The sequence below is a fragment of the Dermacentor variabilis genome, chromosome 8 (assembly GCF_050947875.1).
Source record: "Dermacentor variabilis isolate Ectoservices chromosome 8, ASM5094787v1, whole genome shotgun sequence".
In the NCBI taxonomy this organism is placed as follows: Eukaryota; Metazoa; Arthropoda; class Arachnida; order Ixodida; family Ixodidae; genus Dermacentor; species Dermacentor variabilis.
Window position 1 is genome coordinate 154,280,696 of NC_134575.1, and position 25,198 is coordinate 154,305,893.

The 25,198-nt window shown below is 46.8% G+C and overlaps 1 protein-coding gene across 2 annotated transcripts in view; it reads right to left on the reverse strand.

Annotated features, from left to right (window-relative positions):
• Window positions 1-9,091: 9,091 nt before the first annotated feature.
• The window catches only part of LOC142590681 (uncharacterized), a 344,046-nt gene continuing 327,939 nt past the window's right edge, over window positions 9,092-25,198 (reverse strand). For both annotated transcript variants that reach the window (XM_075703098.1, XM_075703097.1), the window contains 2 exons: window positions 11,354-11,514; window positions 9,092-9,324 (listed from right to left, as the gene is read on the reverse strand). In XM_075703098.1, coding sequence (XP_075559213.1) covers window positions 9,148-9,324; window positions 11,354-11,514 — 338 coding nt within the window. In that variant the 3' untranslated portion in view covers window positions 9,092-9,147. The remainder of the gene's footprint in view (window positions 9,325-11,353; window positions 11,515-25,198) is intronic.

Below are 25,198 nucleotides of genomic sequence, written 5' to 3' on the forward strand. Positions count from 1 at the left end.
TGCGACCTATTGGTGTGTGTAGTGCTGATGTGTTTTTGGGAGGCCATGTTATTACGACAGAGTTTGTAATTATTCCTCGGTCGACCCATGATGTTATTCTCGGCATGGACTTCTTGCGGGAGTGTGGTGCTACTGTCGACTGCCGCACAGGGAAGGTATCTATAAGTGGTAGGATTCCATCAGGACTCCTGGAAAACCCTGTAGATCGCGAAGCTACATGTGTGTTTGTGGTGATACGGTCATACCTGCATCATCTACCGTTTGCGTTCCCGTTGTCTGTTGCAGCACCGATTCCGACAGCTTCGATGCTACCGTAGAACCGATACACTTTAACTGTGCGAAGAAGAATGTGTTGGTGCCACATTGTGTGGCGTCGATCAAAGGCGGACGCACTGGCTTATGGACCGTAAACAGTTCTAAGGAGCTTGTTATACTACCAGACGGCATGAAATTAGCCTTCGCCAGGGAACACGTATCCTTATCAGTGGCTGAACTTACAGATCTGCCGGAACAACCTGATGGCCACAGTTCGGAAACGGCCCTTTTGTCGATGGTAAACAAATCGCTCAGCACGAGTGAACGCCGAACGTTAGGGGGTGTGCTTTCGAAGCACATTTCGGTTTTCGACTTTTCGCAGAAGGACAAAATACCTGCAATCCCTGCGTCTCGAACGCGCCATACCATCAACACGGGTTCGGAAAATCCGATTAGACAAAAGCCATATCGTGTTTCACCATCAGAGCGCCAGATTATCAATGAACAGGTGCACGAAATGATGAAAAAGGGAGTCGTACAAGAGTCAGCGAGTCCGTGGGCAGCTCCAATGATCCTTGTTAAAAAAATGGATCTTGGAGATTTTGCGTCGACTATCGCCGTTTGAATGCTGCAATAAAAAAGGACGTGTACCCACTCCCACGTATTGATGACGCAATAGACTGCCTTCATTCCGCCTCTTACTTTTCCTCAGTAGATTTACGATCCGGCTATTGGCAAATTCCGATGCATCCTGACGACAAGGAGAAGACTGCCTTTGTAACCCCTGACGGGCTCTTCGAATTTAATGTGATGCCATTTGGATTGTGCAACGCTCCGGCAACTTTCGAGAGATTTATGGACACTGTTCTGCGCGGCTTGAAGTGGAACATCAGCATGTGCTACCTCGGCGACGTCATCTTTGGCCGCACCTTCAGCGAACACAACTCGCGTCTGGATATTGTCCTGAACTGCATCAGAAACGCTGGCCTAGTTTTAAACTCTAAGAAATGCCACTTCGGAAACCGCCAAGCCCTTGTGCTTGGGCACCTCGTCGACAAGGATGGCATCCGCCCTGATCCCCAGAAAACAGCAGCCGTTGAAGCGTTCAGTGCACCGCGCTCTGTCAAGGAGCTCCTTAGCTTTCTGGGGCCTTGTTCGTATTTCCGCCGATTTATTCCTAAATTCGCCGACGTCGCGTATCCGCTGACATGCCTACTACGAAAGGACGCCCCTTTGAGTGGACTCCGGAGTGCGACTGTTCTTTTCGTCAGTTGAAGTTCCTGCTGACGTCACGACCGGTTCTTCAACACTTCAATCCTTCAGCTCCGGCCGACGGAACTCCATACGGATGCCAGTGGCATAGGTATTGGTGCCGTCCTAGTTCAACGCAACGGTGACCGCGAACACGTGATCGCATATGCAAGCCGCTCATTAAATAGGCCCGAGCAGAATTGCACTGTCACGGAACACGAATGCCTCGCAGTAATATTTGCGGTTCAGCGGTTTCGTTCTTACCTGTTTGGACGCCCCTTTACAGTGGTCGCCGACCACCACTCATTGTGTTGGCTTGTGAATCTTCGTGACCCTTGTGGCCGCCTTACGCGCTGGGCGCTCCGAGTGCAAGAATACAGCTTCACCGTCTCTTACAAGAGCGGTCGACGACACGCTGATGCGGACTACCTCTCGCGTATGTCACTTAGCACTACGGACTGTGACGCCGACGACTTCGATCACCTCGTGGCTTCCGTGTCGCCGCGTTTTCCAGACTTCGACTGCTTCAAAGCCGAACAGCGAAAAGACGATAAATTAACACCGCTCTTCGCCTTGACGACTGCAAACCATTTCTGTGTACGTGATGGACACCTGTTTAAGAAGAGCTTTTCCGGCACTGGCGCACGTTTTTTCCTAGTGATACCGGAGAGCCTTCGCACAGCGATTCTGAGTGCTATGCACGACGACCCTACGTCTGGCCATTTAGGTTCGGCGAGGACGCTCTACCGGCTTCAGGAACGCTTTTATTGGCCTGGAATGCGACAGTCTGTTGAGACGTATGTGGCCAGCTGCATGCAGTGTCAGTGCCACAAACGGCCATCTACTGCTCCAGCTGGTCTCCTGCAGCCGATCCCGCCTCCAAGCACGCGTTTCCAACAAGTGGGCATTGACTTCGTAGGCCCATTTCCAAAATCAGCCAAGGGAAACCGTTGGATAGTTGTTTGCGTCGACTACCTCACACGCTACTGTGAGACGGCGGCCGTGCCCTCCGCAACTTCCACTGACGTTTCAACATTCCTGTTGCAATATGTGATCTTGTGACATGGTCCGCCTCGCGTGATCATCAGCGACCGTGGACGACAATTCACAGCGGACGTTGTAGAGGAGCTGCTTCGTTTGTGTGAATCCAACCTGCGTCACTCGACACCATACCATCCCCAAACGAATCGGCTTAAGGAGCGCACCAACCGAACAATTGTAAACATGCTATCTATGTATGTTTCATCCGACCACAAGAACTGGGATGACGTACTGCCTTTTATCACGTACGCGTTCAACACCGCCAAGCATGAAACCACCGGCTATAGCCCTTTCTTCCTGCTCTACGCACGGCCACCCCGGTACACACTCGACACTGTTTTCCCCTTCTGCAGTCACGAAAATCCCACTGTCGCCGAGACTCTCTGCCTCGCCGAAGAAGCTCGTCGTATTGCTCGTTTGCGCAGTTTGGCATCGCAGGACAGATTAAAAGCACGCTACGACATTCGCCACCATCCGGTAACCTATCACCCTGGTGATTTAGTCTGGCTGTGGACTCCAGTACGGAAACGCGGGTTATACCAAAAGCTTTTGGCCACCTACGATGGACCGTTTGTTATTATTAATAGACTCACGGAAGTCACGTACAACACAGCTCGCCTCACGGCGAGTGGTAGAAGAGCTGCCAAGACAGAAGTGGTCCATGTCACCCGCTTGAAATTGTTCACGTCAAGACACATGGATTGACTCGCCCGGCGGGCTTCGTCTGCGACGAGAGGAATGTTATGCATGAAGAAAACGAAGACCAGTGAATGTGCTTGCGCTCCCGAGTGAAGGAAGGAAAGAAGAGGACGACGCTCAGTTGATTAACCAGCTCGCCGCTCTTGCGCTCACCTTCGCGACCTAAAGTAAACGGTCTCCTTCATCCGTAAGGGTTATAAACGGTCTCCTTCGCGCGTAACAATATATATGAATTTCGTTTGTTACAAATAACATACTTTTCTTCCATGGGTATGAGTAATTTCCTCAGACAACTTGCTTCCCTTGAATATCGTATACGAATAGTTAACATTCGTTGTACTGACACTTGGTCCTTACCACAGTTTAGAACCGATTACAAGCTGCAATCCTTGGCTCACAATCTGCAATTTTTTCTCAATAAACATAAAGATACTGCTGGTTTTAGTCGAAAACAACTGCGAACATACTTTGTGCACATGTAATCCGTATTTCTTCATATGTCGTTTAAGAAAACTTGTATGTTATTGCTGTACTTGATTTGATTCAATGACTACTTCTGTATTGCTATTGTTATTTTGTTCCGGTCTGCTGCTGCCATGCAATGGTTTTCTGGGCCTTCGTCAAGCTGTTCGTACAGCTTTTAGCCCAGGTGACCATCCAGATATTTGCTGGAGAATAAAATATGATTTCATTTGATTTGATTTGATGTAAACAACATTGCACCAGAGTGCCGTCATCGGCACATTCCTGCGGAAAGTCCGTGTTCACGCAGTAAATGCGGTACAGTTTACTGCTATACTGAAGGTAAACGTTCAGCGAGTTCACGAGGCTTTTTGCTAAAGAAGCAGCAGAAAAACGCAAGCAGTTGATATAGAAATCAACAGCCACAGAGCCAAAGCCAACATGTGGTGCGGCAGAGCGGGCCGGAGCGAAATAATGGCTTTGGTCGGTGCAGGCTTTGGTCGGTTCAGACTGCGCTTGTATTTGAAAGCAGCGTTAAACCCAAATGTCCACTGAATGTCGTTGAAAAGTGTCCTGTGGCAGCGCAAATTTGACAGTCGAGTTGAATGGCATTCGGTTCGACGGCATTCAAAACGACAGCGTAGCAAAGGTACGACTAGTTCCTTTTATCACGCGACCGCAATGAACGGGCAATGCCTTCAGCTCTTCAGGGTGCGTTGGCCCGTGCACCGCTTTTAATACGTAAGCATTCTTTGGCGAGCACTGAAAAGGGCAGTGCCTTCTCTCTGGAGAAAAATGCCTGCAAAGACATTTAATCGTTATAATAATGTAAATATTGGTGATTGGTAGCTTTATAAGAGACAAGAAACAATTTAAACAACGAGGAAATATAAAGACAATACATAACATAAATCTCCTAAAAATGGATGGGAAAGCTCCTAGTAGGGCTGGGCCAGCTTAAATTCGGGGGCGGGCCAACTTGAAATTTGGACTACGGTCTACTAAAATCGGGGACTGGTGGGCCTAATAAAGTTTGGGGTGGGCCAACTAGAAATCTAGGCCTGGGCCGAAGCAAATTTAGGGGTGGGCCAACTAAATGTGTAGGCATGCCTACATCATACTTAGGCAACTCTAGTAGAATTACTGCATTCTTTTTCGAACGAAAATTAAAACGCGTGATGTTATATTTCGCGAAATCAACTATGTACGATTTTACTTGTGTCTGCATAAATAAAAAACCACTAATAAAAATAACAACCTTGTGAGCTCTACTTGGACGAGAAACAAGTTTGAAAACCCCGCGCATTTTGACGTACTCTACAGCCAACAAATCGCGTACTTCCCAAGCCTAAAAACTCGCCACAGTTTGTTCACTGAGATTTTGTGGTGCGGATACCTGCTAACAGAGCAAAATTTCTGCACCTTTCATTTTCCCGCAGATTAGAGTGCTCTTCCGCATTTCCTCCCACTTGCATGCTCTCTTTTCTGCGCGCTGTGTATTCTTCATCAGACACAGTGAAGCAGAAGGGGCGAATCGGTGGCGAAGCGGCTCTCGTGCATAGGCCATTTCGAAAGAATAACATTCGCTCTTACACAAGTGCAAGTGTGCCTTTGATTCTTTGCAAGCGCATAACGACGCTCCAAACTAGTTTGGGGGACTCCTGGTCTTAAGTTCTCTAGTGGAATCGATCTGTCCATGCAAGGTCTCTCATGGACTCTCAGTGATTGCAGGTCTCTCAGCGATTCATTTTCGATGCCCTTTCAATAGCAGTACAGGCCCGCAAAAATGATTCCAAAAGACAACATAAAGCGTATCATTCATGCCGCTAAGGATGTGCACCACTCACCTTTTGTGTGAATAGCCTGTACGGTGAAAATAACTGACGCAGCTCGCCGATATTGCCGCCGGTCACGTCCATCATAAGTTCATCCCGCCAATGCATGAATGCAGGACCGCAGAAAAAGTAAGGGCTGCGGAATGTTGACTGTTTCCGAGTCATTTTGCGGGTTAATATTACGCACAATAACTATTTGGCGCTTAAAGTATGCGAAGTGACTGATAAAAAGTTGCAAGTTTTTTTCAAATCACATTACTTTTGTAACAAATATGCCCACGTGACTAACCGTTAGGAAATTTGGGTGGTAGCAGCTCCAAAAACAGAAAATTTCTGTTTTTTTTTTCGTGAACGTGCTTTTGTTAAGGAAGTAAAACATATTTTCTGTGTGAGAATAGAAAATTTCCATAAAATACCCGTTATTTGACCCACAGTGGGCACGGCGGAAGCACCGAGACCATGCGTCTGACGAATCCCTTCTTGTCTATTGTGCAGGCCGTCCTTTTCGCTTCTTCACCTGTACCGGCCGAGGAACTGAACACCGACAATCTACCTAATGCCACTACGACTGCGCATCAAGTTGCCGGGTTTGACACATCGTTTCAGGGTGCCGACTATTGTCTATGGAGCCTGCGCGGTTGGAGAGCTACGCCAGACGTTCACGTGATACCAACGTCATCTACGTCTCCTACATGGGTGTACTTAAGGGACAGCACTGCACGGATCACGACCAGTGGGCACGGTGGAAGCACCGAGACCATGCGTCTCACGAATCCCTTCTTGTTTATTGTGCAGGTGAGGCAAGACCATTTGGTTCATTCTTACCGTAGCAACAACGTATGCCTCTTGCTTCTGCCGTGTCCACGGTCCATTCTTGGTCTTACATTGATGATGTATCACTGTTTTGTTAATTTGTTACCGTGTTGTGGAGACATTGAGTCTAATTCGGGTCATTCTACTGAAGACATTCTTAAAATCTTACGCGACGACAAACGAGGCCTCAAGCAAACGACGAATAGTAAACTTAAAGAGTCTACCGACAAAGTGAACACCATTGACAGGAAATTGGATAACATAGCTTCAACGGTCACTAAATATACGAGTAAAGTTGATGCCTTGCAAGAGACGGTTGACAGCTTACTTTTGAAAATTGACGACCACGAGAACCGAAGCAGACGTAGTAACCTCAACATTTTTGGAGTAGAGGAACCAAAAGGGGAGCATATTGCCTCTCTTGAGTGGATAGTACCGAAAGATATCCTTGACGACCTGTTGAAGCTGCCCAATGTGGGCATTGAACGAATCCACAGAATCGATAAGCCAACAGAGAATAAGTGTCGTCCAGTTATTCTCAAACTTGTTGATGGGAGAGATAAATTTAGGATTTTGAAAAACTGTGGTAAATTGCGAGATACGGAATTCAGTATTTCGGAGGACTTTTCGCCTAGGGTAGTATATCCGCAAGAAGCTTTGGGCAAGTACCAAAGTAAACAGGTCCACTGGGGATAAGGTCATCCTTGTTTTCGACAAGGTTAGAATCAATGGGACCCTTTACTTTTGGAATGAGGCGCGGAACGAACTTGTTCAGTCTACTAGGCAATGACCACGCTCTTGGGATGACTGCACCCAACAGTGTAATTCAAACAACCCCCCACCGCAGCAGATAGTTTCTCACGACCGAAGAGCTTTATCCTTAATGAATGTCAACGCTAGAAGCCTTGTAAATAAAAGCGACGATCTAGAAGGTTTACTCATTGCTTACAATCCTGACATCACCGTGATAACAGAGACTTGGGTTCACGATAGCATAGATGATGCAGATGTTGCACCTGTAACGCATGAAATTACCCGTCATGATCGCTGTTCAAGAGGGGGTGGTGTGGCACTTCTGATGAAGAAAGGCACTCAGTATACGCTGGTCCCACACAATAAGCAGATTGAAATGGCGTGGATAGCTGCCAAACTTTCCGGCCAAAACGCACTTATCGGAGCTGTCTATGGACAATCCAATGCTGACATCTCTATGCTGGAGGCACTACACGACTTTCTGTACGACAACAAAAGGCGCTACAGTTGCGTTATAATGAGTGGCGACTTCAACATGCCTAATATAGACTGGGACTTGATGTGTGCTACTTCAACATGCCGACACGCGAATCTGTTGCGAGGCATCGCATATGTCTTCGATCTACACCAGGTAGTGCATACCCCAACGCGCCAGACTGCCGTATCAAGTTCGATTCTCGACCTCGTCTTCATATCCGAAAACGTCAGTCAACTAGGTTATACTGGTTTCTAACTGGTGCCAGACCTGGAAAATGGGCCTAAATATCCCTAAGTGCTCCCAAATGACCGTAACAAAAAAGAAGAGTCCACTATCGCATGCATACAAAATTAACGACGTTGGCGTTACCCTTGTCGATATGTTTAAATATCTGGGGATTGAAATATCTCGCAATTTACGATGGAGTGCGCACATTAAAAACAGTTTCGTCAGCCTCAAAAAGACTATGGTTACTTCGGCAACGTCTGAAGCACTGTACAAGCAAGACGAAACTAGTTGGTTATACTTCAATGGTGCGTCCTCTACTTGAATATGGTGATGTCGTTTGGGACCCTCACACTATGACTGATACAGATAGGCTGGAAAAAGCACAAAAAAGAGCACTCAGGTTTTTTTTTAATGCCTACGGAAGACAAGCGTCACTATATGATCTTCGTTCAAAGTCTGGTCTTCCAACACTGGAGGAACGCCGTAAGCTACACCGTCTGAAGATGCTTTACACGATAGTCAACGGCCAAACTAAGATTAATTTTGGCAAATACTTACAGTTTAACACGTGTAGAAGTACCCACGGAAAGCACAAACTTACCGATATTGTACCTCAGGCTGGAACTATCGCTTATCAACTTTCATTTTTTCCTAGAACGATAATAGAATGGAACAGGCTTCCACAAAAGGTAGCGAACAAGCGTACTATCGACTCTTTCTTATCGGCTATTTCTCAGTTGTGAGCGAAGCACGCAGTTCCTTTCGTACCGAATTTTTATTCAACTCGTGTCTTTAGTTTTAGAGATATTGTTCTGCGCACTAGGGTACAAGTATGATCTGTGTTGCACTGTGTGTGAGCTTGCTGTGTTCGAATTTTATTTTGACATTTTCTTTGCTTGTACGGGATCCCTTTTTATTTTCTATGTACCACTCCTGCTTTGGCTGCCAAAAAGCAGCTGGCAGTATTTTCAAATAAAGTAAAAAATAAATAAACATTTCTTACAGTGTAGGTCGCGACCTTTTCATGTGTTCTGCACCTTCAAGTAACGAACGAAGTTGACACAGTCACAATACGGCAATGGCTGCGTCTCTGAGTTTAGGCAATGGCTTGTGCGTTCGGTTTCTGATATCAATGCAAACGCGAGGTCCGCATGTCACATACAGATGTTGAGGGCGCTATTATCACTACTGCTTGCGCTGCAACTTTATGTTGCCAGCATACTCAGAATCATCCACCCATTAGCACAAATTAAGCTAAGTTCCAATACAGTGAACCTTGTGATACTGCATTCATGTTTATTGAAAGACATTCATTGGTGCGCACGAAGCATCTCAGTCTCCCTTTGACAGCACGCCCTGTATCCACGGGATGTGGTCGCCGAGCCGCAGAAACATGCCGCTTATGCTGGGGCCCATGCTCACGTCCTCCTTGAAGGTTGCCAGGCCGAGACACACGTAGCGCCCATTTCCACTCTTGGGAACGCAGGTCAGACCTCCACCGGTGCACGACTGGCAGGGCAGAAACACGTTAACGCTCCATTTGCATTAGGGCCCACATGTGTTATACTTGTGCCACATAACAGGGCTCCGTCGCGTTGACGGTATTCTGGTAGCCACAATCGCAGAAAACAATGTCAAAGCGAGGCCTGAATCACAAAATGTACCAGCAGCCTCAATCCAACAAAAATATGCTGCATTTTTGTATCTTTTCCGACCATCTGTCAATTGCCTGCGGCCAAATACGCAATTCGAGACCTTACGCTGTATTGCTATTTGCTTGAAATGCATATGAAAATGCATAATTGACTATTGCATGAAATTAAACTAATTATGTCTTCATATTCTCAATTTAGGGCGCATATTAGAATTGACATATAAGAGACGGTGAGTTAGCGTAGAATACTAATGTTGAAAGAATTATGAAGTTGGTTCATGGTTTGAGATACGCGCGTTCTTAATTGTGCGACAATATTACCTTTCCGGTTTAGGTTGCTCAGCGCTGATTTAAAAAAGGTGTTTTTTTTAATAAAGTAGAACCGCAACTTTCAAGACGCTTATATGAAAACTGGTGGTGGTGTAAAGAAATTCATCTAACTGGACGTGTTCTGAGAACTCAACGTATTCAATCCACCAAAGTGTGCGCATGCGATGGGCGACTAAGCGCACAGGGACACCAGCACGTTAATTCTAACGACGACCCAGGTGCGCCGTGCAACAATGCCCGCCGGTTCAGGTAACGCACCATCATTAGAACTCATTTCAGCGTGCGTGGTTGTGAAGCCCTTATTTAATGGACGGCCGTACACAGTATAGTTAGGCAGGAACAAACCAGGTTTGCGATACAGAAGCCTTTCACGTCGCGCACAGTAATGTGTGCATTACAGTGTGACGCACTCTCGGAGAAGAAAGGTCCAAACACAGATTATGTGTGTATGCACATGCGCCGTTGAAACTTGTCAAGGTGCTAGTTTGGTACTGAGGGTGACATACCTTTGTAACCTGAAGTTGTGGTTGTTCATATCGTTTTTTTTTTATTACTTTCAGTTGCGAGTGAGCGCTCGTCTTGTCTATCTTGTTCCCCTTGCTATTCTAAATGCTTATCGTGAACAGTAACCAACGTTGTGCTACCAAGTCAAGGTTATCGCTCCAATATTTTGCTTTAAACGAGGCCTGAACCAAACTAAAAAGGTATGTCAGCTTCCCGCCAACCAGCTCATACGGGAAGAAAGGGAGATCATGGACGATGATGGCTGGCGTGCGTATGAAAACTATGAAGTACGTTAATAGTGCTTGCACAAAGTTGCCCCCTTCATAGAAGCGGCCGACCTGGCCCCAACTTAGAGAACATCTCAACGAGGAGTGAATGGCTTCACCCACCGTACATGAACAAGTCTTACGACAGTGGTCAGTGATGAAGTGTCGCGGGGTGACGAGATAATTCCCAGCATAAGTTTGTCAAACAACGGTGAAGGTGAAAAAAATTCAAGGTGCAAATTACACTAAGGTGTCAGCGCTCTTCGCCATTGGCCTGCCGCCTTCATTGTCCTAGATCATAATTGGCCGCGATTCGCTCTTACAAACAATTCTGGTGCAAGAGCTTTTTCTGAATGCGGGCCAGATCCTTACACGCAAGAACATAGTAACAAAATAAAAGGAGACAGCTTAACATGTATTGCAACGGGCGCACTGGGTCTCCATAATTTTCCTTTTCTGTGCGTCTGATGTAGATTGCAATTAAAAAAAACTTCGTTGTGAAAGAATATAAAAGTCAATGAAATCAGCGCTGTTCAAAAAGCACAGTAACTCCGAAAGTGGCATCAAATGCCTTATAAAAAGATTCCCATCCGGTATCCCAGAGGCACACGAGTTAGTTGCAACCGCAGTGCATTGCTGCAAAGACAATTAAGCTTGAAGAGCACAAGTATATATCAGTTCACGGAGATTTGACCAGCGCTCAACCACGCGCTGTTCTTTGAACTCAAAATATCTATATCTCAATAACTAAAATGGCAGCCTCAAAGTAGCCGTAGAGTCTCACCTGGAATGAGATGACCCCTTGAGGCATGGCGCAGCAGACGTAGTGGTCGTCCAGGTTATAGCTGGAGCCCAACGAGGATTCGGACCTGACCTTCTCTAGGCAGACATCATTCGGCATTGTGGGAACGGGCATCTTGCGCAGCGTGTCGTAGCGGTTCACCTCTGCACAGAAATTCCCTCGTCACAACCATGGAGCATCTATTAAAGCGAAGCGTTGTTTCAAATGCATCGCAAGACGTAATATTTCGTTTTGTGCTTCCTGTTTTCGATCCTCGGCGGTAGTGGCTTCCCTCCGCCGGCGCTTTGCTTGCGTTTCTTACTCTCAAGGCTCGGGTTCAGCGCGGCATTGGCGCTCCGCTCTCGTGCGAACAGTCGCGGCCTCTCGCGCCGAACCGCATCCATGGAGCGAAAGAGCGTGCGCCGGTGACCTTGGTGACCTCTCCTGAGAGACAGTCGCTGCGCTGCACTTGAATCCGATTTTTCCTCCTTCATAACAAGAATATCTCCTCTCCCCTCCTACGGCGCGCGCTCTGATTGGTGTGCTCCTCCCCTCTTCCCGGCACGCCCTCTGATTGGTCCGCTCGCAATAATATTAAAGGTGGCGACGTTCGTCCTTGCCCGGCATCTCCTTCTGGTATCGACACCGCTCGCGTTTTCCCTCGTTCACCCATTGAATAATATTAAAGGTGGCGACGTTCGTCCTTGCCCGCCATGTCCTTCTCCTGGTATCCACACCGCTCGCGTTTTCCCTCGTTTAACCGCTGAATAATATTAAAGGTGGCGACGTTCGTCCTTGCCCGGTCTCTCCTTCTCCTGTTCTCGTCACCGCTCCCGTTTTCCCTCGTTTACCCACTGAATAATAGTAATGATCTGTCAGGACAGGTCGCCATTTGAACCTGAACCTGGCAAGGTTTAACGCTACAACGTTATCTAGTGAGGCGAGTCTAGCAGTGCTATTGGAGGAATTCGAGGGCAGTAAATGGGATATAATAGGGCTCAGTGAAGTTAGGAGGACAAATGAAGCATATACAGTGCTAAAAGGTGAGCACGTCCTGTGCTACCGGGGCTTAGCAGAAAGGCGGGAACTAGGACTCGGATTCCTGATTAATAAGAATATAGCTGGTCACGTACAGGAATTCTATAGCACTAACGAGAGGGTGGCAGGTCTTGTTGTGAACCTTAATAAGAGGTACAAATTGAAGCTAGTACAGGTGTACGCCCCTACATCCAGTTCTGATGACGAGGAAGTCGAAAGCTTCTATGAAGACGTGGAATCGGCGATGGGTAAGGTCAAAACAAAATACACTGTACTGATGGGCGATTTCAAGGCCAAGTTAGGCAAGAAGCAGGCTGGAGACAAGGCAGTGGGGGAATATGGCATAGGCACTAGGAATAGCAGGGGAGAGTTATTAGTAGACTTTGAAGAACAGAATAAGATGCGGATAATGAATACCTTCTTCCGCAAGCGGGATAGCCGAAAGTGGACGCGGAGGAGCCGAATGACGAGACTAGAAATGAAATAGACTTTATACACAGCGCTAACCCTGGCGTCATACAAGATGCGGATGTGCTCGGCAAGGTGCGCTGCAGTAACCATAGGATGGTAAGAACTCGAAGCCTGGACTTAAGGAGGGAGCGGAAAAAACTGGTACGTAAGAAGCCGATCAATGAGTTTGCGGTAAGAGGAAAAATAAACAATTCCGGATCAAGCTACAGAACAGGTATTCGGCTTTAACACAGCAAGAGGACCTTAGTGTTGAAGAAATGAACGACAATGTTATAGGCATCATTAAGGAGTGTGCAACAGAAGTCGGTGGCAACTCCGTTAGACAGAATACCCGTAAGCTATCGCAAGAGACGAAAGATCTGATTAAGAAACGCCAATGTATGAAAGCCTCTAATCCTACAGCTAGAATAGAACTGGCAGAACTTTCGAAGTTGCTCAACAAGCGTAAGAAACCTGACATAAGGAAGTATAATATGGATAGAATTGAACATCTCTCACGAACGGAGGAAGCCTAAAAGCAGTGAAGAAGAAACTAGGAATTGGCAAGAATCAGATGTATGCGTTAAGAGACAAAGCCGGCAATATCATTACTAATATGGATGACATCATTCAAATGGCTGAGGAGTTCTATAGAGATTTATACAGTACCAGTGACACCCACGACGATAATGTCAGTGAGAATAGTCCAGAGGGATTTGAGATCCCACAAGTAACGCCGGAAGAAGTAAAGAAAGCCTTGGGAGCTATGCAAAGGGGGAAGGCAGCTGGGGAGGATCACGTAACAGCAGATTTGTTGAAGGATGGTGGGCAGATTGTTCTAGAAAAACTGGCCACCCTGTATACACAATGCCTCATGACTTCGAGCGTACCGGAATCTTGGAAAAATGCAAACATAATCCTAATCCATAAGAAAGGGGACGCCAAAGACTTGAAAAATTATAGACCGATCAGCTTCCTGTCCGTTGCCTACAAAGTATTCACTAAGGTAACTGCAAATAGAATCAGGAACACCTTAGACTTCCGTCAACCAAAGGACCAGGCAGGATTCCGTAAAGGCTACTTAACAATATACGATATTCACAGTATCAATCAGGTGATAGAGAAATGTGCGGAATATAACCAACGCTTATACATAGCTTTTATTGATTATGAGAAAGCGTTTGATTCTGTCGAAACCTCAGCAGTCATGGAGGCATTACGGAATCAGGGTGTAGACGAGCCGTACGTAAAAATACTGAAAGATATCTATAGGGGCTCCACAGCCACCGTAGTCCTCCATAAAGAAAGCAACAAAATCCCAATAAAGAAACGCGTCATGCAGGGAGATACGATCTCTCCAATGCTATTCACAGCGTGTTTACAGGAGGTATTCAGAGACCTGGATTGGGACGCATTGCGGATAAGAGATACTGGAGAATACCTTAGTAACTTGAGATTCGTTGATGATATTCCCTTGTTTAGTAACTCAGGGGATCAACTGCAATGCATGCTCACTGACCTGGAGAGGCGAAGCCGAGGGTGGGTCTAAAAATTATTCTGCAGAAAAATAAAGTAACGTTTAACAGTCTCGGAAAAGAACAGCAGTTTACGATAGGTAGCGAGGCACTGGAAGTGGTAAGGGAATACATCTACTTAGGGCAGGTAGTGACTGCGGATCCAGATCATGAGCCTGGAATAATGAAAAGAACAAGAATGGGCTGGGGTGTCTTTGGCAGGCATTCTCAGATCACGAACAGGAGGATGTCATTATCCCTGAAGAGAAAAGTTTATAACAGCTGTGTCTTACCAGTACTCACGTACGGGGCAGAAACCTGGAGGCTTACGAAAAGGGTTCTACTTAAATTGAGGACGACGCAACGAGCTATGGAAAGAAGAATGATAGGTGTAATGTTAAGGGATAAGAAAAGAGCAGATTGGGTGAGGGAACAAACGCGAGTTAATGACATCTTAGATGAAATCAAGGAAAAGAAATGGGCGAGGGCAGGACATGTAATGAGGAGGGAAGATAACCGATGGTCATTAAGGGTTACGGACTGGATCCCAAGGGAAGGGAAGCGTAGCAAGGGAGGGGGGGGGGCAGAAAGTTAGGTAGGCGGATGAGATTAGGAAGTTTGCAGGGACAACATGGACACGGTTAGTACATGACCGGGGTAGTTGGAGAAGCATGGGGGATGCCTTTGCCCTGCAGTGGACGTAACCAGGGTGATGAGATTGAGGAATATCAAAGGTGGCGACGTTCGTCCTTGCCCGGCCTCTCCTTCTCCTGGTCTCGTCACCGCTCGCGTTTTCCCTCGCTTACCCCATGAATAATATTAAAGGTGGCAACGTTCGTCCTTGCCCGCCCTCTCCTTCTCCTGGTCTCGTCACCGCGCGCGTTTTCACTCGTTTACCCACTGACTAATATTGCCACGTGTACTTATCTTTATCGGGCGACCCCGTTTCGCCGCCTAACAAGTGTTATCGCATAGCGCGGGACGCACCTGCATGTATCCTAAGTTTCTGGAATATTATCGATGCTTCTATCCGCTGTCTGTTGTCGCCGAGCGTTATGTTGTCTGATTTCATCGCCTGACGCGAATGATGCTGAACTTTGTGGAAGGCACGCGGGTCCGAACGATTAGTCTGCAACATTCGACGACTGCCGTACAAGAGCCGACACGCTTGACCCTATGATCATATTTTCGACGATCGCCGACTGTGTTCGCCGCTCTCGTTGTGCTTTAAGTGTAGCCTGTTTTGTGGGCACAGGTTCGCCCAACAAAAGCTAGTTTTGCCATTCACAGTATTGCTACTGTGTTCTTTGACGTCACGACCACATGACAATATTAAATGTGGCGACGTTCGTCTTGCCCGGCCTTCCCTTCTCCTGGTCTCGTCACCGCTCGCACTTTCGCTCGTTTACCAAATGAATAATATTAAAGGTGGCGACGTTCGTCCTTACCCGGCCTCTCCTTCTCCTGGTCTTGTCACCGCTCGTGTTTTCCCTCGCTTATCCACTGAATAATATTAAAGGTGGCGACGTTCGTCCTTGCCCGGCCTCTCCTCCTCCTGGTCTCGTCACCGCTCGCGTTTTCCCTCGCTTACCCACTGAATAATATTAAAAGCGGCAACGTTCTTCCTTTACCGGCCTCTCCTTCTGGTCTCCTCACCGCTGGCATTTTCCCTCGTTTAACCACTGAATAATATTAAAGGTGGCGACTTTCTTCCTTGCCCGGCCTCTCCTTCTCGTCTCGTCACCGCTCGCATTTTCCCTCTTTTAACCACTGAATAATATTAAAGGTCGCAACATTCGTCCTTGCCCGGCCTCCCTTTCTCCTGGTTCCGTCACCGCTCGCGTTTTCCCTCGCTTATCCACTGAATAATATTAAAGCTGGCGACGTTCTTCCTTGCCCGGCCTGTCCTTCTGGTCTCGTCACCGCTCGCATTTTCCCTCGTTTAACCACTGAATAATATTAAAGGTGGCGACGTTCGTCCTTGCCCGGCCTCTCCTTCTCCTGGTCTCGTCACCGCTCACGTTTTCCTTCGTTTAGCCACTGAATAATATTAAAGGTGGCGACGTTCGTCCTTGCCCGGCCTCTCCTCGTCCTGGTCTCGTCACCGCTCGCGTTTTCCCTCGCTTACCCACTGAATAATATTAAAGGTGGCGACGTTCGGCCTTGCCCGGCCTCTGCTCCTCCTGGTCTCGTCACCGCTCACGTCTTCCCTCGCTTACCCACTGAATAATATTAAAGGTGGCGACGTTCGTCCTTGCCCGGCTTCTCCTTCTCCTGGTCTCGTCACCGCTCGCGTTTTCCCTCGCTTATCTACTGAATAATATTAAAGGTGGCGACGTTCGTCCTTGCCCGGCCTCTCCTCCTCCTGGTCTCGTCACCGCTCGCGTTTCCCCTCGCTTACCCATTGAATAATATTAAAGGTGGCGACGTTCTTCCTTGCCCGGCCTCTGCTCCTCCTGGTCTCGTCACCGCTCGCATTTTCCCTCGTTTAACCACTGAATAATATTAAAGGTGGCGACGTTCGGCCTTGCCCGGCCTCTGCTCCTCCTGGTCTCGTCACCGCTCACGTCTTCCCTCGCTTACCCACTGAATAATATTAAAGGTGGCGACGTTCGTCCTTGCCCGGCTTCTCCTTCTCCTGGTCTCGTCACCGCTCGCGTTTTCCCTCGCTTATCTACTGAATAATATTAAAGGTGGCGACGTTCGTCCTTGCCCGGCCTCTCTTTCTCCCGGTGTCGTCACGGCTCGCGCTTTGCCTCGCTTACCCACTGAATAATATTTATGGTGGCGACGTTCGTCCTTGCTCGGCCTCTCCTCGTCCTGGTCTCGTCACCGCTCGCGTTTTCCCTCGCTTATCTACTGAATAATATTAAAGGTGGCGACGTTCGTCCTTGCCCGGCCTCTCCTTCTCCTGGTCTCGTCACCGCTCGCGTTTTCCCTCGTTTAGCCACTGAATAATATTAAAGGTGGCGACGTTCGTCCTTGCCCGGCCTCTCCTCGTCCTGGTCTCGTCACCGCTCGCGTTTTCCCTCGCTTACCCACTGAATAATATTAAAGGTGGCGACGTTCGGCCTTGCCCGGCCTCTGCTCCTCCTGGTCTCGTCACCGCTCACGTATTCCCTCGCTTACCCACTGAATAATATTAAAGGTGGCGACGTTCGTCCTTGCCCGGCTTCTCCTTCTCCTGGTCTCGTCACCGATCGCGTTTTCCCTCGCTTATCTACTGAATAATATTAAAGGTGGCGACGTTCGTCCTTGCCCGGCCTCTCCTCCTCCTGGTCTCGTCACCGCTCGCGTTTCCCCTCGCTTACCCATTGAATAATATTAAAGGTGGCGACGTTCTTCCTTGCCCGGCCTCTCCTTCTCGTCTCGTCACCGCTCGCATTTTTCCTCGTTTAACCACTGAATAATATTAAAGGTCGCAACGTTCGTCCTTGCCCGGCCTCTCTTTCTACTGGTCTCGTCACCGCTCACGTTTTCCCTCGCTTACCCACTAAATAATATTAAAAGTGGCAACGTTCTTCCTTTACCGGCCTCTCCTTCTGGTCTCGTCACCGCTCGCATTTTCCCTCGTTTAACCACTGAATAATATTAAAGGTGGCGACGTTCGTCCTTGCCCGGCCTCTCTTTCTCCCGGTGTCGTCACCGCTCGCGCTTTGCCTCGCTTACCCACTGAATAATATTTATGGTGGCGACGTTCGTCCTTGCTCGGCCGCTCCTCGTCCTGGTCTCGTCACCACTCGCGTTTTCCCTCGCTTACCCACTGAACAATATTAAAGGTGGGGACGTTCTTCCTTGCCCGGCCTCTCCTTCTCCTGGTCTCGTCACCGCTCGCGTTTTCCCTCGTTTAGCCACTGAATAATATTAAAGGTGGCGACGTTCGTCCTTTCCCGGCCTCTCCTCGTCCTGGTCTCGTCGCCGCTCGCGTTTTCCCACTTCGTTCGCCCTGACAGCTTAGTCGCTCGCATGGGGGACACACCTTCGGCCATAGAGTTACGCGAGGTGAAATATCAAAAATTGTTGTTGGGTGTTCGCGCACAAATTTTCACAGTATTTAAGGCTTTTTCATTGTCTGCTGTGCTACGAACGATGAAGACACGCAATGACACTGGCAGATGCATATAATTTTTGTGCTTTTTAGGCACAGCAACTGCCCACTTGTTTTGCCGCATCGGGTTGGCTGCCTACTTCCAGTTAGAGAAGCCTTTTGAGGCTTGATACGTGGACAAATTTGTTTTAGTGTCGAGTTCTAGCACAAGAATCAGAGCACTTTATCTCGCCAATACTGTTTCCGTAATGTACACGATGTTCATACACCTGCGGGAGCTATATTTGAGTGTTATTTTGTTATGGCCACAGCGCCTGCAGGCAAAAACACTGATGTGGCTGGTACAGATCAAACCACTTCACGAGTTATTTCTACTGCACCGATCAGATTATTTACTCAGTTTTCTAAAGTCACTTGCCCGGCGTGAAAGGGCTGTAATGAAGTCAAGGTTTCGCCTGTGCACGCGAAAGGCGCTGCGTTTGAATGTGTGCAGCACTGCCTAGCTGCGATTCAACAACTTGGACGTTCTTAGGCTGCTGGAAGTGCGTGCATGTGTACTTGCGTGTGCAGCTTCACAATTTAATCATTTCAGTGTCACAATTACCGAACGCAAGGCGCGTAACATATTCGCCTGGATAACGCGGGCGTGATTTAGAAACGTGCGTGATCTATACGGAGCATATTACCTATTCTCGTCGTTTCGTCATGACGTTGGCGTCTCTTTATGCGGCGAACCTGGTTCTACGCTTTTATGACAAGCTCGTGCCGTTGGCTCTGAAGCACAAACGTCACAGTGGAACCTGTACTTCATTTGCAAACAAAGGGTATGCAAGGACGAAAGTAACACATAGAAGTGGTTTCCGTAAATGGGCACTTTTCCCCTTTTGTTTGTGCAGATACAAGTCAGTATGAGCCAACAAACTCGTGTACCACTTTATTCTGCCGAGACGGCGAAACGGAGAAAGCCTACTCACAATAGCCAAAGTCATTTACACTTGGTAATGAACAGCTTGTCCTAGCAACATATATTTGCTGCGCCTAAGAAAAACATGAACTACGCACTCTCAGTAGTACAACAATAAGGCGCGTTACTTCTTTAGCACGGTATATGAGAGCGCACAGCCCACGCACTTCATAGCTTCATCAGGAAATCAGCACAATCAGGAAGAAAACCTGAACGAGCACCGCGAATAGCACCCGTGCTTAAGCTCCGTGCACCCGTGTTGCGCACTCCTTCAACGAGGAAAAATGCTCAGTTCGTACAAGTTTGCATCTACATCACTCTTAAAATCAATCTGTAATGCTAAACAAAACAAAACTGAGTTCTTCAATGCCGGGGTTAGGCACAAAGCTTAGCAAAATCTGCGAAATCTCTTGAAAATGCCTCGCTGCCGCAATTCGACGGCCAATCGTCGTGGCGGCGAGTGCGCGGCACGCAGAAAAGAAAAAAAATAAAGAAAAGGCCGCGAAAAGTACCACGTGACGGCGCTCGACCAATTGGCAGACGCAGACCTTCTCTGCTGATTCATCGCAGTAGTGGCGGCGGCAAAATAAAAGCATATCGCTACGTTTGGTTTTCTTCACGGGGCTTACCGAGGGATGGATGGATGGATGGATGGATGGATGGGTGGATGGATGGGTTTTAGGAGCGTCCCATTTGGAACGGCGCGGTGAGGTGCGCGACCAAGCTGTTGTTATCTTATATTTCCAAGTGTCGTACCTATGTTAAAAAACGAAAAGAAGAAAAACCGACCTATGTTGAATTCCCATAACCAAAGTTCCCGAACCCCTAGTGTGACCTTTGTTTTTGTACGCCTCCGTTGTCTGTCGTTTCCCTTCTTTTCTTCCACCAATCTTCCAATCGCCTCTTACTAATCTCTATTGCGAACAGGTTTACTTTCCCCCTGCTCTCGCTGAACCCAATGGCTTCAAGGACGCTAGTGATTCCTAAATCAACCACTGGGAAATATCTGCACGTTCTAATAAAACATAATCCATGGTTCCCCTAGCAGTACCGCAGGAAGCGCATGCTTCCTCTTTGTTTTTATATCTCGCTCTATAGATGCGTGTTCTCAGGCATCCTGATCTCGCTTTGAAAAGTAATGAGCTTCGCTTTGAGTTACCATAAATTGTTTCTTTCCTGATTTCGTTTTTTTCCTCTTAAGTAGTTACTCATGGCAGATTTCTTTTCCACTGCCGCCACCCATGAGATTATTTCAGCCTCTCTGACTTTCCGCTTGTGGTTCTTTGTCGCTTTGTTGCTGACCCTACAGGCCGCATACTTGCTGGTAAGCTTCCTAGTTATTTTCCTCCACCGTGAATAAATGTTTTTCCTGTAAAAATACCTCAACATTCTCACAGCCGATTTACTTTGTTCCATATTTCTCAGTCGTTCTTCATAATCAATTTTGCTGTGAGCTTCCCCCATTTCAAAGCTTGTCCAGCCCATATCACCCTGCACAGCTTCATTTGTAGTCTTCCCGTGAGGGCCCAATGCGAGGCGTCCCACTGACCTTTGGTTGCCATCGAGTCCTGATTGTACCCCTGATTTCAAACAAACAACCGCATTTCCAAAAGTAAGGCCTGAAACCATTACACCTTTCCACATACACCGGAGTTTCCTCGTACCTGTTCTATCCCCATAGCACTCCGTGCTTCCATTATGGCTGCATTTCTCTTCCACTTTACTGTTATTCTTTATTGCTGTGTTTCCGTATATCTATTGCCTTCGTTTATCCATATACCGAGGCATTTATATTTTTTTACCGGAGGTATTTCCTGGCCCTGTATTGCCACTGTCTGTTCACTGTTTTCATTGAATACCATAACACTTTATTTTCTAGCGCTTTAATTTCAAACCTAAATTCTTGCCTTCTTGTCCACAGATATTAGCCGGGCGTAGCAGATAATTCTTCTTGTCAGCTAGCAACACAATGTCCTGCGCATAACACAACAGGCGGGTACTGAGTAGAGCTGCTGCTCTACTACAGTACCCGCCTGTTTGTGTGAGAGATTAAACCCGATATTACTTCTTCTGGCACCCTCTCCATCCTCATCATGTACATCATAAACAGCAGTGGGGATAAATGACACCCATGCCTCAGTCCATTGTTGATATCAACTTTCTCCTTGCTCCTTATCCCTGCCCATTCAACGGAAACGGTATTTTCTAGTAAATCTCTCTCAAAAGCTGTAGACAATCGTCGCCTAAGCCTTCTCCTTGCAGAATATCCCGCAAAATGTTGCGGTCTACGTTGTCATACCCCCTGTAATATATAAAAAGGCCACCTATAACGGTCTGCTTTCTACTCTTAATATTTCAATACACTGTGCAAGAACAAATAAGTTATCATCCAAACGCGTGCCTATTGTGAAGCCATTCTGAAGTTCTCCCACAACGCCATTATTCTCTGCCCATGCTTGCAGCTTTAATTTGATTGACTGCATTGCTAGGCTGTGTACTACCGATGTAATGGTCAACGGTCTATATCAGTGAATTCTACCTTTCTCCCCTTTAGCTTTATAAATGAAATTCATTCGACATTGTCACCAACTGTCTGGTATTCGTGTATCTTTTAAAGTTCTTTCCACTGCTTTCACCAGGGCTTCCTTACTTTTTGGTCCCAGTTCATTAATCAGGCTAACGGGAACCTCGTCTAGCCCCGTGGCTGTGCGCTTAGGAATTTTCTCTTCCGCTTTCTTCCAGTTGAACTTTGCCAGCACCAGCTCCTTTTTCACTTGGGTCTCTATCATACTCTTTTTTTTTCTTCAAATACAACGCAGTCACTGCCTTGAAAAGATTCGGCTGTTATTTTTCGCATGTAATTTTATGTCGCTTCCCCTTCCACTTTGTTTCCATCTTCGTCTAGGATATTTTGTTGCATTGGAAAGATTCAGCTCACCGCCCTCTGGCGGTGAACTCAAGCTCCCACTCCACTGCTTGACAGCGGACGCCGGACGGCGAAAGCTCGACTTAAAACAGCTCCGCCGTTAAAAAAGGAAAGTATTGAAAGCTGTTTTACAATGACTGATCCGGGCATATTTGTGACTGAGCAGGTCTAAATGTCCCTTTGGTGTGTCGCATGTCGAGTGCCTGGGTGACAAAATTGATGGGAACGGAGTCCACAAAACAGCAGGCAAGGAGGTGGTGATCGAGGAGGCGCCCGATCCCGCGTGTAAACAGGCATTGTAGTTTATTTTTCGGGATGTTCGCATTCTATGACCGATTTTTAGAAAAAAGCGCAACGACGCCATGTCTGCTGTACGAGTTGCTGCAGAAGGACCTTCCATGGCGTTGGGAGGCAAGACACCAAGAGGCTTCTGATGCAGTGAAGCAACTCTTATCGAAACGAAATCATGGTAACGTTCTTTACAGTGCAACACAAGACAAGGACAAAAGAAGGTATAAAATGACGACAGAGCGCTGACACAACATATATTTTATTGAAGATATGTCGAACATATTGTTACGTGTAGCTTATGCCCAATGCTATTTACAATTTATTTACAGGGGAGCTAGCGGAGGCCAAGATGGCGACGCTATATCAAGCGGGCACACGTCGTCTTCTTCCTCCTCAGTGCAGCCAGACTGTGGCGGCTGTTCCGTATCAATATATATAGGTGCCAGTTGATAACCATGACATGCACGAGACACAGAGATATAAAGATTACGGACAAGGCATGTATCAGCGAACAGTCTATCGGTCTACATGAAAAGGAACTGCGTTACCTATGTAAGTTTTGATTATGCGTCAGTTGGTCACAGTGGCCTGTATGTATCTCTGTCTCGTGCCTCTCATGGTTATCAACTGGACCCGCCGTGGTTGCTGAGTGGCTATGGTGTTGGGCTGCTGAGCACGAGGTCGCGGGATTGAATCCCGACCACGGTGGCCGCATTTTGATGGGGGCGAAATGCGAAAACACCCGTGTACTTAGATTTAGGTGCAGGTTAAAGAACCCCAGGTAGTCGAAATTTCCGGAGTCCTCCTCTACGGCGTGCCTCAAAATGAGATCGTGGTTTTGGCCTGTAAAACTCCATAACTTAACTTATCAACTGGCACCTACATATATGTTCGACACATCTTCAATAATATATAAGTTGAGAGTCAGCGCAGTGTCGTCGTTTCATACCTTCTTTTGTCCTTCTCTTGTGTTGCGCTGTAACGAACCTTACTATGAATCCCAACCCACTGGCCCCTTTTGCCGTCTTGATGCGAAGCGAGGTCTAATTGCTTATTACGATGAGTCATTCCAAACATTCGAAACCTACTATCATTCTTTCACTATTATTCACTAACAGAAGAAGCCTGAGTATGATCAGGTCCCGTCATTCTTTGATGACAGCCAGTCAGATATCCTAGCATTACCAGAGTCTTGTTTGCACCCTAATATCCGGGAGAATGAATTCCTGATCGCTAGGGCAGACACCATTTATCGATTTGATCGCACACAAAGGAGGGGCAGAGGGGTACTGCTGGCCATTAAAACGCAGTCCTACTTTCCGGTATTGACACAAATTCTAACCTAGAAATAATGTGGGCTACTTGCAGAGCTCAAGCTGTTAGCTTACGAATAGGCGTTTGTTATCGTCCATCTGACGCTAGTCGTTTGTTCCTAGAGGACTTGTGAAGCAGTATTTCAGTAGCAATCAAGAGCTGTCCTACGGATCATGTTTATCTTTCCGAAGATTTCAATTTTCCGAACAATGACTGGTCAATTTTGTCATCGTCCTACCATACTTCAACAGATTTCGTTAATTTGTCATTGGATTTTAACTTTACCCATGTGGTAAATAAACCTACACGTGACAGTAACCTTTTAGGTTTAATGCTAACCACAGTTCCTGATACGATAGGCCCAATTCAGCACTGTGATGAACTTAGTGACCAGAGACTCACTATCCTCAAATCGGTATGAAACATAATATCTAAAGCTAATAAATTAGTTCGTAACTACAATAAAGCAGAGTATAACAGCATGAACAAGGAATTGGCGGTGTTTTCCCATAAGTCTTTTATACCAACTTTTCCGCAGCATTTTGTGGATGAAAACTGGCTGGCTTCCAAAAATAAGATGTTCGATTTAGTCGACAAGCACGTGTCTCTTATTTCCATTTCAGATAATAAAAAAATTCTTGGTTCAACTAGTCACTTCGCAGACTACGAAACAAGATCGAAATGGTTTTACACAGCTGCCAAGTGTTCATCCAGCCCATCTTCCTGGGAAAAGTAAAAGGCAGGTGTCAAAATAGTATTTTCAGCTATATGCATACCTAAATATAAGTACTACTCGTGTGACCTTCCCTCCCTTTTACACTCAAACCCAAGAAAGTATTAGAAAACCATATCACCTGATAATGCATCGCAATAAATTTGTCTTTTCAATTATAACAACGTTCCCTTAACGAATGCGCAGTGCTCATCTGAGTTTAACAAGTTTGTTTGATAAGCATTTACAAAGGAAGATAATGTAACCATGCCCGTAGCTCTGGAACCAGAATACCTTTATGTGGAACCCATAACGAGCACTTCAGAAGGCCCCATTGAATGTCTTATAAATAACCTCAAACTATCTACGTCTGCTGGTATCGGTAATCTGAACTCTCAAATACTAAAAATACCCTACCCCTATTAGTAAAATGTGGTGTTACATATTTAGGCAATATTTGTCGACCGGCCAATTACCCAAAGACTGGTAGATGGCTAAGGTAATCCAAGTATTCAAACCCGGAAATAAAAACGTACCAGACAACTATCGCCATTTTTCCTTAACATGCATGTCCCGTAAGTTGCTGGAGCA